The 13,856-nt window shown below is 42.9% G+C and overlaps 1 protein-coding gene across 6 annotated transcripts in view; it reads left to right on the forward strand.

The window, feature by feature from the left end:
- Positions 1-13,856, forward strand: part of TRAF3IP1 (TRAF3 interacting protein 1) — a 93,146-nt gene that overhangs the window by 43,512 nt on the left and 35,778 nt on the right. For 4 of the 6 annotated variants that reach the window (XM_074968247.1, XM_074968245.1, XM_074968248.1 and 1 more), the window contains 2 exons: positions 1,105-1,195; positions 9,722-9,805. In XM_074968247.1, coding sequence (XP_074824348.1) covers positions 1,105-1,195; positions 9,722-9,805 — 175 coding nt within the window. The remainder of the gene's footprint in view (positions 1-1,104; positions 1,196-9,721; positions 9,806-13,856) is intronic. The other 2 variants (XM_074968251.1, XM_074968249.1) reach the window with 1 other exon arrangement.

Genomic DNA, 13,856 nt, shown 5'->3' on the forward strand with positions numbered 1-13,856 from the left:
GGGCCCTATTAGACTTTACAAAGTCGAGGGTCTTTCTCTGGTAAGAACAATTCCAGACAATTTGGCACCTTTGTCTGGCTCTCCAATTGCATCCTTCAACCATGGTCTGTGTATGCCTGAGATTACTGGGCCATATGGCCTCATGTATTTCCAAGGCACAGCAGGAGAGGCTCTTTGCCCTCATCAGTTGTGTCTGAGGTTGGCCCGTCACCCAAGTTGCTAGTTATTGGACACCCTTATCTGAGTGTCCCCAGAGCTACTGGACTCACTATAATCATGGATAGAGCACAGCAGTGTGTTTCAAAGGGGTCCCTTTTGCCTTTCTTCCACCAACCAGAACATTAATCACGAATGCTTCCACAATAGCCCAACAGACTGCTAATGAAAATCTCTGCTCAGAGGTGCATCTGCACCTGAAGTGGAGCACCCCATTGGGGGACACAACTTGAAGAATTACAGTTACAGGGTGAGTAACCTTTCCTTCTTTTCATCCCCTCTGCATCAGAGTTTCCAGCCTCAGTTTTGGTGAAAGGAACAGAGGGAGGGTTGGGGTGGTGCTGCCCTTATATAGCCATGGTAGAGCCTACGAGGGAAAGGGCACTAGCTCCGCCCTTGCATGTATTACTAGGCAAAGTTCTTCGGCTTTGGTGTCTGGGCGTGCGCACACCTGAGTGGAATACATGTCTGCACCCACATCTCAAAGAACAACAATTATGCTACAGGTAAGTAGCCATCTTTTTCCAAATGGAAAAGGTCATAGTACTGTGAACGAATGTGAAGAGTTAGAGTATAGACAGTGTTGGAACTGATGAAGATGCTTCTTCATGCCCCAGACTCGAACCATACTGGAGTATAGTATTATTTCTCAATATCCATTTGAACTGTAAGTTCAATATTCAAATAGTTTTAAATATTTCAGGCTTAAAAGGTTTTGGTTACAAATAAATTTTAAAAAATAAACTCAGTGTTTCTTTTGTAGTGGATTTAGTTAACTGGCACACTGATGAGCTTTGATAAAATGTAAAATAATGCAGTACAAAATCTTAGATTTACATTTCAAACTTGTAATTATGACTAAGCTGTGATGGTGTTTCCTTTTAATAGAAGGAGAAGCTGGAAACCGTGCCTCTGAGAAGCCAATGGTGTCCGAGAATGGCGAAGTATCTAATGATCTTCCACCTCACGTCACCCAAAGGTCTGTTCCTATCTCTCTGTTCCTTTCTAACCTAACTGTAACAGGTCTGAAGAAGGCAATTGACTTGAGAGCAGATAAGGACACTTCTGGCAAGAAATTGCTGCTAATGATAGTCTGCATTAAGAAGATGTATCAGATGATTCAACCCAGTACTCCTAGATATGGTTGACTTCATTGTCTTAATGAACAGTTATTTCCAGTTTGTAATTTTTGTTGAATTCATGTTACTGTTTTAGTTTATAGCATGCTTTGATGTAAATGGTACTATTTTCAGTTACAGTGCACAGATTGAGAATGAAATAATGAGATGTACATTACATTAATGCATTTCCCAAGTTCGATACTACTGAGGTGCAGAACTCTCCTTTTCAATTGCCTTATTTTTTTTTCAGTCTTTTCAAATCCAAATTTACATTTCCTCTATATGTCCAGGCAAGACAGCGAAGGTGGTTCTTTGAGTGATTGCACATGTGTGTTCCGCTCTTGGTGGGTGCACCCTCTAGGCATAGTTGTCGGAAATTTTTTCCTCAGTGGTACCCGTTGGGGCAGCTTGAGTGCCCTCTGCTACCGCATACCACTGCATGCAGATAGGGCCAAACTGCCCTTGAAACCTCTCTCACCTCAGTTTCTTCTTACTTCGCATGATGATGGTTTGAATCTGTTGGTCTTGCGTTAGCAAGTGCTCTCAGCATGTTTTTTCTTGTATATAGTTACATGTTTGTACAGTTATTAGGGATAGTTGGTGTTTGTTGAGTTAGTTTAGCGTCTGTTAGTTCTTTCTCAGTTCCCCAAGGTTGGGGATCTGTTATAAGTACTGAGGAATGCTTCAGTCACTGGGCTTCAAGCCTTGCCTGGCATGACTGAAGCCTTTGCCTGTTGGTGACCCTCACTTTAGTTGTTTGAACTGCTTGAGTGAGTTTCATATAAGGATTGGTACCAGATTTGCAAGGACTTCAAGTCTAGAACCAAGAAAGATCTAGAGACCAGACTGAAGTTTCTTTTGATAGAGACTGTTCTGAGACTACCTTCAGAGCCGTCTCGATTGGAGATGGTACTGAGCATTTCAGCATCTGAAGAAGTGAGGCTCCGATACTGACTGAGTCCTGGCACTGCTCTCCCTTGCCTGTGCCCAGGAAGAAGCAGAAGGCTTCCAAGGACGCTGCTGGGAGATGCAGATCCCCAGTCGCTAAGTCAGCCAAGAAAGGGGACAGTGTAGAGTAGAGTGCAATCAAAACTGAAGCACTCCTCCACTCATCATCAGCTATATCAGCACCGTTGACTCTGGTGCTGGGGCAGGGACTGTCGAGTCTGGGGCCTGAAGAAGCATCTTCATCAGTTCCAACACTGTCTATGCCTCTTGCACATCAGTCAAAGATTATCCCAGTACATCTACTCCAGAGATGTTTTAAGCTGCAATGGACTTGCTGAGCTTATCAGGGCTGCTTTCCCAGCGGTGCAGATCGCTTATATGGTATCGATTGACCACTTGGTGCCAGCTCCTCAGTGCTGGGAAATCTCCTGTGTCTTAGAACATAAGAACGGCCATACTAGGTCAGACCAAAGGTCCATCAAGCCCAGTATCCTGTCCTCTGACAGCGGCCAATGGCAGGTGCTCCAAAGGGAATGAAGAGACGGGTTATCATCAAGTGATCCTTGTCCTGTCACCCAATCCCAGCTTCTGGCAAACAGAGGCTAGGGATACCATTCCTGCCCATCCTGACTAATAGACATTGGTGGACCTATCTAGCTCCCTTTTGAACCCCGTTATAGTATTGGCCTTCACAACACCCTCTGGCAAGGAATTCCAGAGGTTTGACAGTGCATTGCATGAAAAAATACTTTCTTGTGTTTGTTTTAAACTTGCTGCTTATTAATTTCATTTGGTGACCCCTAGTTCTTGAGTTATGAGAAGGAGTAAATAACACTTCCTTATTTACTTTCTCTATACCACTTATGATTTTATAGACCTCTATCATATCCCCCCTTAGTCGCCTCTTTTCCAAGCTGAAAAGTCCCAGTTTTATTAATCTCTCCTCATACAGAAGCCATTCTATACCCCTAATCATTTTTGTTGCTCTTTTCTGAACCTTTTCCAATTCCAATATCTTTTTTTGAGATGTGGTGACCACATCTGCACGCTGTATTCAAGGTGTGGGCATACCATGGATTTATATAGAGGCAATATGATATTTTCTGTCTTCTTATCTATCCCTTTCTTGATAAAAAGAAAAGGAGTACTTGTGGCACCTTAGAGACTAACAAATTTATTTGAGCATAAGCTTTCGTGAGCTACGGCTCACTTCATCGGATGCATTCTTGATGATTCCCAATGTTCTGTTCGCTTTTTTTGACTGCCGCTGCACATTGAGTGGATGATTTCAGAGAACTATCCACAATGACTCAAAGATCTCTTTCTTGAGTGGTAACAGCTAATTTAGACCCCATCGTTGTATATGTATAGTTAGGATTATGTTTTCCAGTGTGCATTACTTTGCATTTATCAACATTAAATTTCATCTGCCATTTTGTCGCTCAGTCACCCACTTTTGTGAGATCCTTTTGTTGCTCTTCACAGTCTGCCTGGGACTTAACTATCTTGAGTAGTTTTGTATCATCTGCAAATTTTGCCACCTCACTGTTTGCCCCTTTTTCCAGATCATTTATGAATATGTTAAATAGGACTGAGCCCAGTACAGATCCCTGGGGGACACCACTATTTGCCTCTCTCCATTCTGAAAACTGACCATTTATTCCTACCCTTTGTTTCCTATCTCTTAACCAGTTACCAATTCATGAGAGAACCTTCCCTCTTATCCCATGACTGCTTATTTTGCTTAAGAGCCTTTGGTGAGGGACCTTGTTAAAGGCTTTCCGAAAATCTAAATACACTATATCCACTGGATCTCCTTTGTCCGCATGCTTGTTGACCCCCTCAAAGAATTCTGGTAGATTGGTGAGGGATGATTTCTCTTTACAAAAGCCATGTTAACTATTTCCCTACAAATTATGTTCATCTATGTGTCTGACAATTTTGTTCTTTATGATGGTTTCAACCAATTTGCCCGGTACTGAAGTGAAGTCTTGGAGCTCTTATCCTTCACTCTTCCCTGGACTCTTGGCACCAGTCCCTGGCAGTGATTGGATTCGCCCCTCCTTCGTCAGGAGAAGGTGACTCTTCTGCTGACTCGGACCTTTGCTCCATGTTTCCCAGCTGCAGTGTGTGTCTTGCTGTTCCCCCCTCCTAAACCTTACCACCCAGGGTACACTTGCTAGACCCTGTGAGTGGTGCTGACATGGACATGTGACCTGCAAGACTTTGGGGTCCAGTGCCCTTTCAGTTGCCCTTCTGGAACCCATGGGGGCTCCCCCTGTTTCCAGATCACCCTCCCAAAGTTCAGTTTCCTCAGCTAAACAATATGAGTCAGCTCGTCAAGCCCATTATTGGGTCCAATACAGAGCAGGAAGAAGGTGTTCATGAACGTTTGGCAGGACAATGAACAGGGACACACAGCCCCAGCTTGTGCTGGGTTCATCTTTCTCCTCACCAGGTGAGGCAGTTTCCTTAGGGTTGCCTTTGCCCCCTTCTGATGACTAGAGGGTCCACCAGCAGCTCTTAAAAAGGGTGGCCTTGGACATTCAAGTAGAGGAGGTCAGGGAATCTTCTCCCTGTCTCATTGATATTCTGGCCTCTGCCGCTCCATCTCGGTGGCACTGCCAATTCAATGAGGAAATGTTAGAACCTATCAAGTCTGTCTCTGGCAAACTTCCTCCTCACTCCTTCCCACATCTAAATGAGTGGAGCATAAATATTATGAACCCTCCGAGGTTTTGAGCACTTTTATTCCCATCCCCCTCTGGGGTCACTAGTCTCAGCTGATGATGAGAGGGAGCTCCAGGGCAACTGACATCTACCCTTAAATCAAGGGGTGCTAAAAAGCTTGAGTTGTTCGGTAGAAGAAATTATTCTATGGCAGGGTTACAGCTTAGACTCACTAACCAGGAGGCTTTACTAGGGCGATATGACACTAATATCTGGTTTCAGAGTAACAGCTGTGTTAGTCTGTATTCGCAAAAAGAAAAGGAGTACTTGTGGCACCTTAGAGACTTAACCAATTTATATGAGCATAAGCTTTCGTGAGCTACAGCTCACTTCATCGGATGCATCCGATGAAGTGAGCTGTAGCTCACGAAAGCTTATGCTCAAATAAATTGGTTAGTCTCTAAGGTGCCACAAGTACTCCTTTTCTTTTTTCTAATATCTGGGACACCATTCTAAAATTTAAGGACAAGTTGTAAGGCCTCATGGATCTAGAACCTTGGCCTGTAGAGCTACCAGGCAGCTGACATCTCCAGGCTAGCACCCAGCGGCAGCTGCAATCAGCTTGCACTCTGCTTCCCGTGACCCACCGTGGACACAGACCATGGGAAGTTCCGCCTCGAAGGTTTTACAGATGGCAGCCCCATATCTCCCGATTGGCTCCCTGCCTGATATAAATCCCAGGGGAGTTCCAGGAAGTGTCCAGGCAACAGCGTGGATCTTCTGAAGCTGCCATGACCATTCCTGCTCCTTGGTCTTGAATTTCTCGCTTAACCTTGGCTTGATATGGACTTTGCCTCCTGATTCAGACTCTGACCCTTGTTATCAACCCTGGCCTGGCCCTGACTCCAAACTCCTCTGCTACTCCTAGCCTCAGGTTTGCCCCTCCTCTGACCCTAGGCCCTGACTTCCCTTGTTGGGATCCTGAAACAAGTTGGCTGAGGATTCTAAGAAGGAGTTTCTTTCACTGATAGATGAAGGGAAGTGAATGTCAAGAACATCACTTCAGGCTGGTTTGGACATGGCTGATTCAGCTGCTAGGACCATTGCCTCTGCCATCACCATACGCAGGTGCTCATGTCTACAGTCTTTGGAGTTGCCCCAGAAGGTTCAGCAGACTCTGTAGGACCTGCTATTTGAAGGTCATCCCTCTTTTCATCTCAGACTGATGATAAACTTCACTGCTTAAAGGACTCTAAGATGACTGAAGTCTAGGAAGCACTTTTGTCCTCAGCTGTCCCACAGCTACCCCACTTCTGCACCTTGTCAGGCTATATAGAGGAAAATGAATAGGAGTTATAGACGCAAACTGGCTCTTGCTGCTGCTTCAGAATTTCCTGGTCCATCTAAGCATCCTGGAGTTGCTAAGCAACCATTTTGGTGGTGGAATCAAGGATGCCAAACCAGTCTCTGAAACAGCAAGGTTTGTTTTGTTAGTTGCTAAGTAGACCTTGATGGGACTATCTTGGCCTTCCACCCTCAGGTGGATAACTGCTCTGTCTTTTCTAATAGAATGTCAAGAAGATGTTTGAAAGACTTGGAAAGATGTATCCTCAGGAACAAGGTCCTGTTCCCTAATGGGATCTAAACTTGAAATTGTCCTTTTGAGCCTTTAGCTACCTGCTCTTTACTGCATATTTCAATGAAGGTAACATTTTTTGGTGGCCATGACTTCTGCTAGGTAGGCGGTTAGGTGAGCTGCAGGCCCTGCCTGTCTGGCCCTCCTTATACTGTTTTCTTTAAAGACAAAATGTACCTTCATTTTCATCCAAAGTTTGTCTCAACCGCATTATCTAGCTTCCGTATCAACCAAGCGATTTACCTACCTTCATCTTTTTCCCCGAGACCACACCTGAATAAAGATGAAGAGCATTAGCATTCTCCCTTGACAGTTCCAAACAGGTCTGTCTGTATTCCCAGCTCTTTGTGGTGATCTCAGAGAGAATGAAGGGGCTCCCAGTTTCTTATTAGAGAATAACGTCTTGGATAGCCTTGCATATTCTCTTGTGCTACAGTTTGGCTAATGTTATTCCCCAAGCAGAGCGGCAGCAATTTGACAAGATTGCAAGAGGCTTCTGCTACTTTCCTGGCTCTCCTAGACATTTGTAGGCAGCATCTTGGTCTTCGTTGCACATGTGTATTTCCCATTATGCCATCACTCAGCAATCAAGAGACGAAGCTTGTCCTTCAGTTGTTGTTCAGATAGGCTCTGATGCCACCAAAACTGGAATGCACTTGTGCAGTCACTGGAAGAAGGAAAAACGGTTACTTACCTGTTCCATAACTGTTGTTCTTCAAGATGTGTTGCATATGTCCATTCCATGACCCATCCTTCTACTCCTCTCCATCGGAATTTTTCTGGCAAGAAGGAACTGAGAAGGATCAGGGCAGGTCTGCCCTTTATACCTACATGCAGTGGCACGCAGCAGCAGAGGGCCCTGGAGCTGTCCTGATGTACCACTGAGGGGAAGATTTCTGACAGCTGCGCTTAGGGCACACACACACCAAGAATGGAATGGACATGCGGAACACATCTTGAAGAAAAACAATTGTGAAATAAGTTAGTAACTTTTTTCTTATAGTTGGAGCCAAAACCAAACTTTCTCTTTTACATTAAGATTTCTATTGTTAATGCTGAATTTGATGCAGCTGCTGCAGTTCAAAGTCAAGCTAAACATATGCCCAAATAAATCTTAGTCTTTAAGGTGCCACCGGACTCCTTGTTGTTTAAGCTAAACATAGTGCAGCAGATCATAGCTATCTTATTAACAGGGTGCGCAAGATGTTCAGCTGGTGCAAAAGATTTAGATTCCTTGAGATGCAAAAGGTTACTGTGCAAAGGATCACTGTGTATTGATTTATGGAATGCATTCTCTACGTTGCTTCATAGTATGATCACAGTACTTACTACTGTTGTGATATTGGGAGATGAGTTGTTTTATAGGCACAACCCTTAATGTTTGTAAAGTTCAGTTTGTGTTTTCCTTTAATCGCTGTGAAGCGATTAAAAAAACTAATTGCAGTTAATCACACTGTTAAAACAATAATAGCATTTATTTAAATATTTTTGATGTTTTCTACATTTTCAAATATATTGATTTCAATTACAACACAGAATACAAATTGTACAGTGCTCAGTTTATATTTATTTTTGATTACAAGTATTTGCACTGTAAAAAAACAAAAGAAATAGTATTTTACAGTTCACCTAATACAAGTACTATAGTGCAATCTCTTTATCATGAAAGTTGAACTTAAAATGTAGAATTATGTACAAAAAAACCTGGATTCAAAAACAAAACAATGTAAAATTTTACAGCCTGCACATCCACTCAGTCCTAATTCTTGTTCAGCCAGTTGCTCAGACAAACAAGTCTGGTTACATTTGCAGGAGATAATGCTGCCCGCTTATTGTTTACAGTGTAACCTGAAAGTGAGAACAGACATTCTCATGGCATGTTGTAGCTGGTGTCTCAAGATATTTACCTGCTAGATGTGCTAAAGATTCATATGTCACTTCATACTTCAACCACCATTGTGTCCATGCTGATGACGGGTTCTGCTCAATAACAATCCAAAGCAGTGCAGACCAATGCATGTTCATTTTCATCATGTGAGTCAGATGCCACCAGCAGAAGGTTGATTTTCTTTTTTGGTAGTTCAGGTTCTGTAGTTTCTGCATCGGAGTTTTGCTCTTTTAAGACTTCTCAAAGCATGTTCCACACCTCGTCCCTCTCAGATTTTGAAAGGCACTTCAGATTCTTAAACCTTGGGTCGAGTGCTGTAGCTATCTTTAGAAATCTCACATTGGTACCTTCTTTGTGTTTTGTCAAATCTGCAGTGAAAGTGTTCTTAAAACAAATAACATGGTGGGTCATCAGCCGAGACTGCTGTAACATGAAATATATGGCAGAATGCCGATAAAACAGAGCAGGAGGCATACAATTCTCTCCCAGGGAGTTCAGTCACAAATTTAATTCACACATTTTTTTTAACGAGCGTCATCAGCATGGAAACATGTCTTCTGGAATTGTGGCCGAAGCATGAAGGGGCATATAAATGTTTAGTATATCTGGCATGTAAATCCCTTGCAATGTCAGCTACAAAAGTGCCATGCAAATGCCTGTTTTCACATTTTGGTGACATTGTAAATAAGAAGAATGCAGCATTATCTCCTGTAAATGTAAACAAACTTGTTTGTCTTAGCTATTGGCTGAAGAAGAAGTAGGACTGAGTGGACTTGCAGACTCTGAAGTTTTACATTGTTTTGTTTTTGAGTGCAGTTATGTAACAAAAAAAAAATCTACATTTGTAAGTTGTACTTTCATGACAAAGATTGCATTACAGTACTTGTATGAGGTGAACTGAAAAAATACTGTTTCTTTTTTTATTATTTTTAAAATGCAAATATTTGCAATGAAAAATAATATACGCTTCGATTTCAATTACAACACAATACAATATATATGAAAATGTAGAAAAACATCCAAAATATTTAATACATTTCAATTGGTATTCTATTGTTTAACAGTGCGATTGAAACTGTGATTAATCATGATTAATTTTTTTAATCACGATTACGTTTTTTTGCGTTAATCATGTGAGTGAACTGTGATTAATCGACAGCCCTACTATAAACTAGTAAATTCCATGGACATGTATTGGTACGTTTTGTAGCTATAAATGGAAAAATCTTTTGTTTATTGTAGAAGACCACCACGTCCCAATAGTGCCAGGCCAGCTCCCCCCCGGATAAAACGACAAGAAAGTACAGAGGTTTTACTTCCAGAGAGGTAAGGGAAGGGCTATATGTGGGTGCGTGATGCAGAATAAACATTCCTAGTTATCCCAACGCATCATTCTGTAGTGTGCCATGTGACACTCACCCATAACAATGATACTAAAATATACATGCTGCACATGGCCTCAGCTTAGAAAATTTAAGGATTTCGTATGCTGGTCTTACTGTTTCTGCAGAACCAGTATGTTGTCAGAACAAAGTGAAACTGATCTGTGGTGTCAAAAGCTTTGAAAAGCAGATAAAATGGTCGGCTGTTGCAAACTCTGGAACAATAAATCTGATAATGCTAATCTAAAATAGGCCTAGAAAAGACCTGTCAAAAATGCAGTGAATAGACCATGGCCCCAGAATGCTGAACGTGTGTTTTGAAACTAGTTCTAATTACCAAAATGATAAGCATCTGATAACTGCTAACTTCTTCTAATCCAGAAAAGCAAGTTGGTAGTTAAAAGAAAAAAAAATTATTTCTGTGGCCAAATAAGACAGTTACTTACCTGTATCATAACTGTTCTTTGAGATGTGAGTGCAGACATGTATTCCACTCAGGTCTGTGTGCGCCTAGCACTACCTGTAGAAGTGGCACTCGTGCCTTTTCCTTCATAGTCCCTCCCATGGCTATATGGCAGTGCCGCCCCGACCTCCCTTCCCTTTCTTGCACTGAAACCCCAGGTTGGAGACTCTAGTGCTGAGGGATCAGATGGTGGACTGTGGAATATATGTCTGCACTCACATCTCGAAGAACAACAGTTACGATACCGGTAAGTAACCATCTTTTCTTCAAGTGGTTGCAGACATGTATTCCATTCAGGTGACTCTCAAGCAGTTTGAGCAGGAGGTGTGGATCAGAGTCTATCTAAACAGTGACTGCAGAACTGTCTTTCCAAAGTTTTCATCCGATCTCGATGCCGTAGTGATAGCATGATGATTAGCAAAAGTATGTACAGAAGACCATGTCACTGGCCTGAAGATATCCAGTATTGAGATATTGCTAAGGAATCCAATTGATGTCACTTGATTTCTCATTGAATGAGCCCATAATGACTGAGGGGATGTCATCTGAGCAACATCATGAGTTTAGGTAATACAAGCAGTTATCCCCTTGGAAATGGTCTGAGTGGAGACCAGTTGTTTTTTCATCTGCTCACATAGGGTACGAATAGTCGAGATGATGTATAAAACTGCTTAGTCCTTTCTAAATAGAATGCTAAACACCTCCTGACATTTAAGGGATATAGATGTTGCTCATCTGCGCTTGAATGTGGTTTGGAAAAAAAATATAGGTAAGTAAATAACCTGAGTAAAGTGAAATGGAGATACCACTTCGGACAAAAATTTTAGATGTGGTCTTAAAGCCACTTTGTTCTTGAAGAATTGAGTGTACAAGGATCTGCCACTAAGGCTTGTATCTTGCTCACTCATCTTGCGAGAAGAGAGCCAATAAACATGTTGCTATCTGCTCGAGCTGCAGGCGCTTTAGCACCGCCAGCTCCCTATTAAGGTCCCACAATTGCACCATTTCCTTCACTGGTAGAAGAAGGAGAACAATACCCTTAAAAAAAAAAAAAACTCACTATCATGGGGTTTGAGAATACTGACGTTCCTTGTATGGGACAATGGAAAACTGAGATTACAGCCAAATGAGCAGGAGCACTTGTCTCTGTGGTGGTAATGGTACCAATCCCAGAACTGACCATGATTCCCATTGTCTCGATGACCTTCAAGATTGAAAGCGATAGGAGGAAGCAGAGGGAGATGCCTCCAAATTCCACTTTGAGGACCCTTCCAGGTAATCTGATGGTGGCAGGGGAGCTGCTCCTGATGGGGCCACCAAATGCCCTGCATCATCTATGTTCCAACCTGATGATGTCATTGGTGCAGGAGGAACAGTCAACAGCTTCTTGACCGCTGGTACCAGCCTCACACTCATATTTGGCCCTGGAGCAGCCATTGAAGCTGGTCTCAGGCCTGCCAGATGCAGACTACATTGTAATCAGTGTCTGCACCAAAGATTCTGTCCCCATTAACGACACCCTCGGCGCCAATGAGGAAGACAGCTGCACCCCTGGACCGCAGGGTGGAGGACATTGCTGTAAATAACTATAAGTCTGCCCCGGTCCAGGTGGAACTGAGGACACCACAGATAACACTGCTGCAGTCAATTGTTCCTGAATAAGCAGCAAGTTAGGACAGGCAGGTACAGCAAATCTGCTGTCTGGTATGCAGTTGGTGTGGAAACAGACAATGCTCCTTAGTACTGGATTCCTCAGATGTCCCCAAGGCAGTACCAGAGTTCACAGTATGGAGTACCCCTGGTCCTGCAATGGAACTGTTGAGAGGGTTGACAGCCGAGCTCTATCCCACATACCCGCAGTCTCATGGTGCTAGTTGGTACTTTCCCTACACAGAGAAGATGAATCTCCTTTATACTCTGGAATTCCCCCGGTCCATTTTCTGGGTTCTTTTTCTTGGGGGACCTGCTGAAGGAGAGCATTCCCTTTTCTTTCTGGGCAAGGAATCTGAGCTCAGTCAAGAAGTCAGGTCCTTTTTTTAGGAGCCGGACACTCCTGGATTGTTCCTGTTACTGAGGCAAGTCTCATGGCCTGCTCAAGAAGTTGCTGCTTTAATCTGAAGTCTCTAGCCACCTGAGTTCTTCTTAAAGGAGTTACAGGTGAAGCACCTTTCCTTCATGTGCCCTTCTCTGAGGCACAAAAGTGTTGGTGTTACAAAAGGACAATGTTTAAACTCTGGGAGAGCATCCCACCAGGAAAAACTACCTACCTACCTACTACAAACTAAAAGATACTACTGCTAACTACAGTAAAACCTGCCAAGAGTGACCACTCATGGGAGTTCGGAAAAGTGGTCGCTTGTAAGAGGTGGCCTCTCTTCAGAGGTTTGCACACTGGAGAGCGGCAGCTGCTGGAGGTAAGGAAGATTGGTTTCTTCTACAGGTTTGTTTTTATAGATAGGAGTAAGAAAATGTGGTCGCTGGTTGCAGATGCCAGGTTATCGCTCTTCACGTTTTCTTCACAGTTAAATTATAGGGGGAAAAACATTCGGTGGTCTCTCTTCAGAGGTGGTTGCTAAGGCAGGTTTTACTATATATGCAAAAAAGATCACAGAAGACAGTGAAGGCAAGTGTGAGGTAAGGTCACACTAAGTGCTAGCTGCTGGCGGTAGGAAGGAACTAAGGGGGGTGTCACTGCCCTTACATAGTCATGGGAGGGGCAGTGACAGAAACGGCATAAGTGCTGCCCCTGCAGTGACTGCGAGGCAAAATTCTCTAACTTCTGTGAGCTGTGCATGCATACACCTGAAAGGAATGTCTTTAACAACTCGAAGAAGAACCTGAATGCCTGGCCAGTACTTTTGTCTTCATAGATTCATGTATTCCAAGGCTCTGAGTAAGTTTCCCAAACCTGAGGAAGAGCTCTCTGTAAATTGGAAAGCTCGTCTCTCTCACCAAGAGACGCTGGTTCAATAAAAGATACTACTTCACCCACCTTGTCTCTCTGATATCCTGGGACCAACGTGGCTACTACAACACTGTATAAAACAGGCCATAGAACTTCCCAAACCAGTCTTAGAACATATCTTTTAGAAAAACGTCCAGTCCTGATTTAAAAATTGTTAGCGATGGAGAATTCACCACAACTCTTGGTCAGTTGTTCCAGTGATTAATTACTCTCACCATTAAGAATTTTCACCTTAATACTGCCAGTCTATATTTATCTAGCTTCAGCTTCCAGCTATTGGATCTTTCTCTGCTAGATTGAAAAGCCTGATATTAAATATTTGTTCCCTGTGGAGATACTTATAGACTGCAAAGTAAAGTTGGGCTACAATTGGAAAATGGCATAAATTTAGATTAGGAAGTGATTCTCCTATACAGTGGAACCTCAGAATTACAAACACCAGAGTTACGAACAGACCAGTCAACCACACACCTCATCTGGAACCAGAAGTATGTAATCAGGCAGCAGCAGAGACAAAAAAAAGAGCAAATACAGTACAGTACTGTGCTAAACATAAACTACTAAAAA

Source organism: Natator depressus, chromosome 11 (genome assembly GCF_965152275.1).
Source record: "Natator depressus isolate rNatDep1 chromosome 11, rNatDep2.hap1, whole genome shotgun sequence".
Lineage (NCBI taxonomy): Eukaryota > Metazoa > Chordata > Testudines > Cheloniidae > Natator > Natator depressus.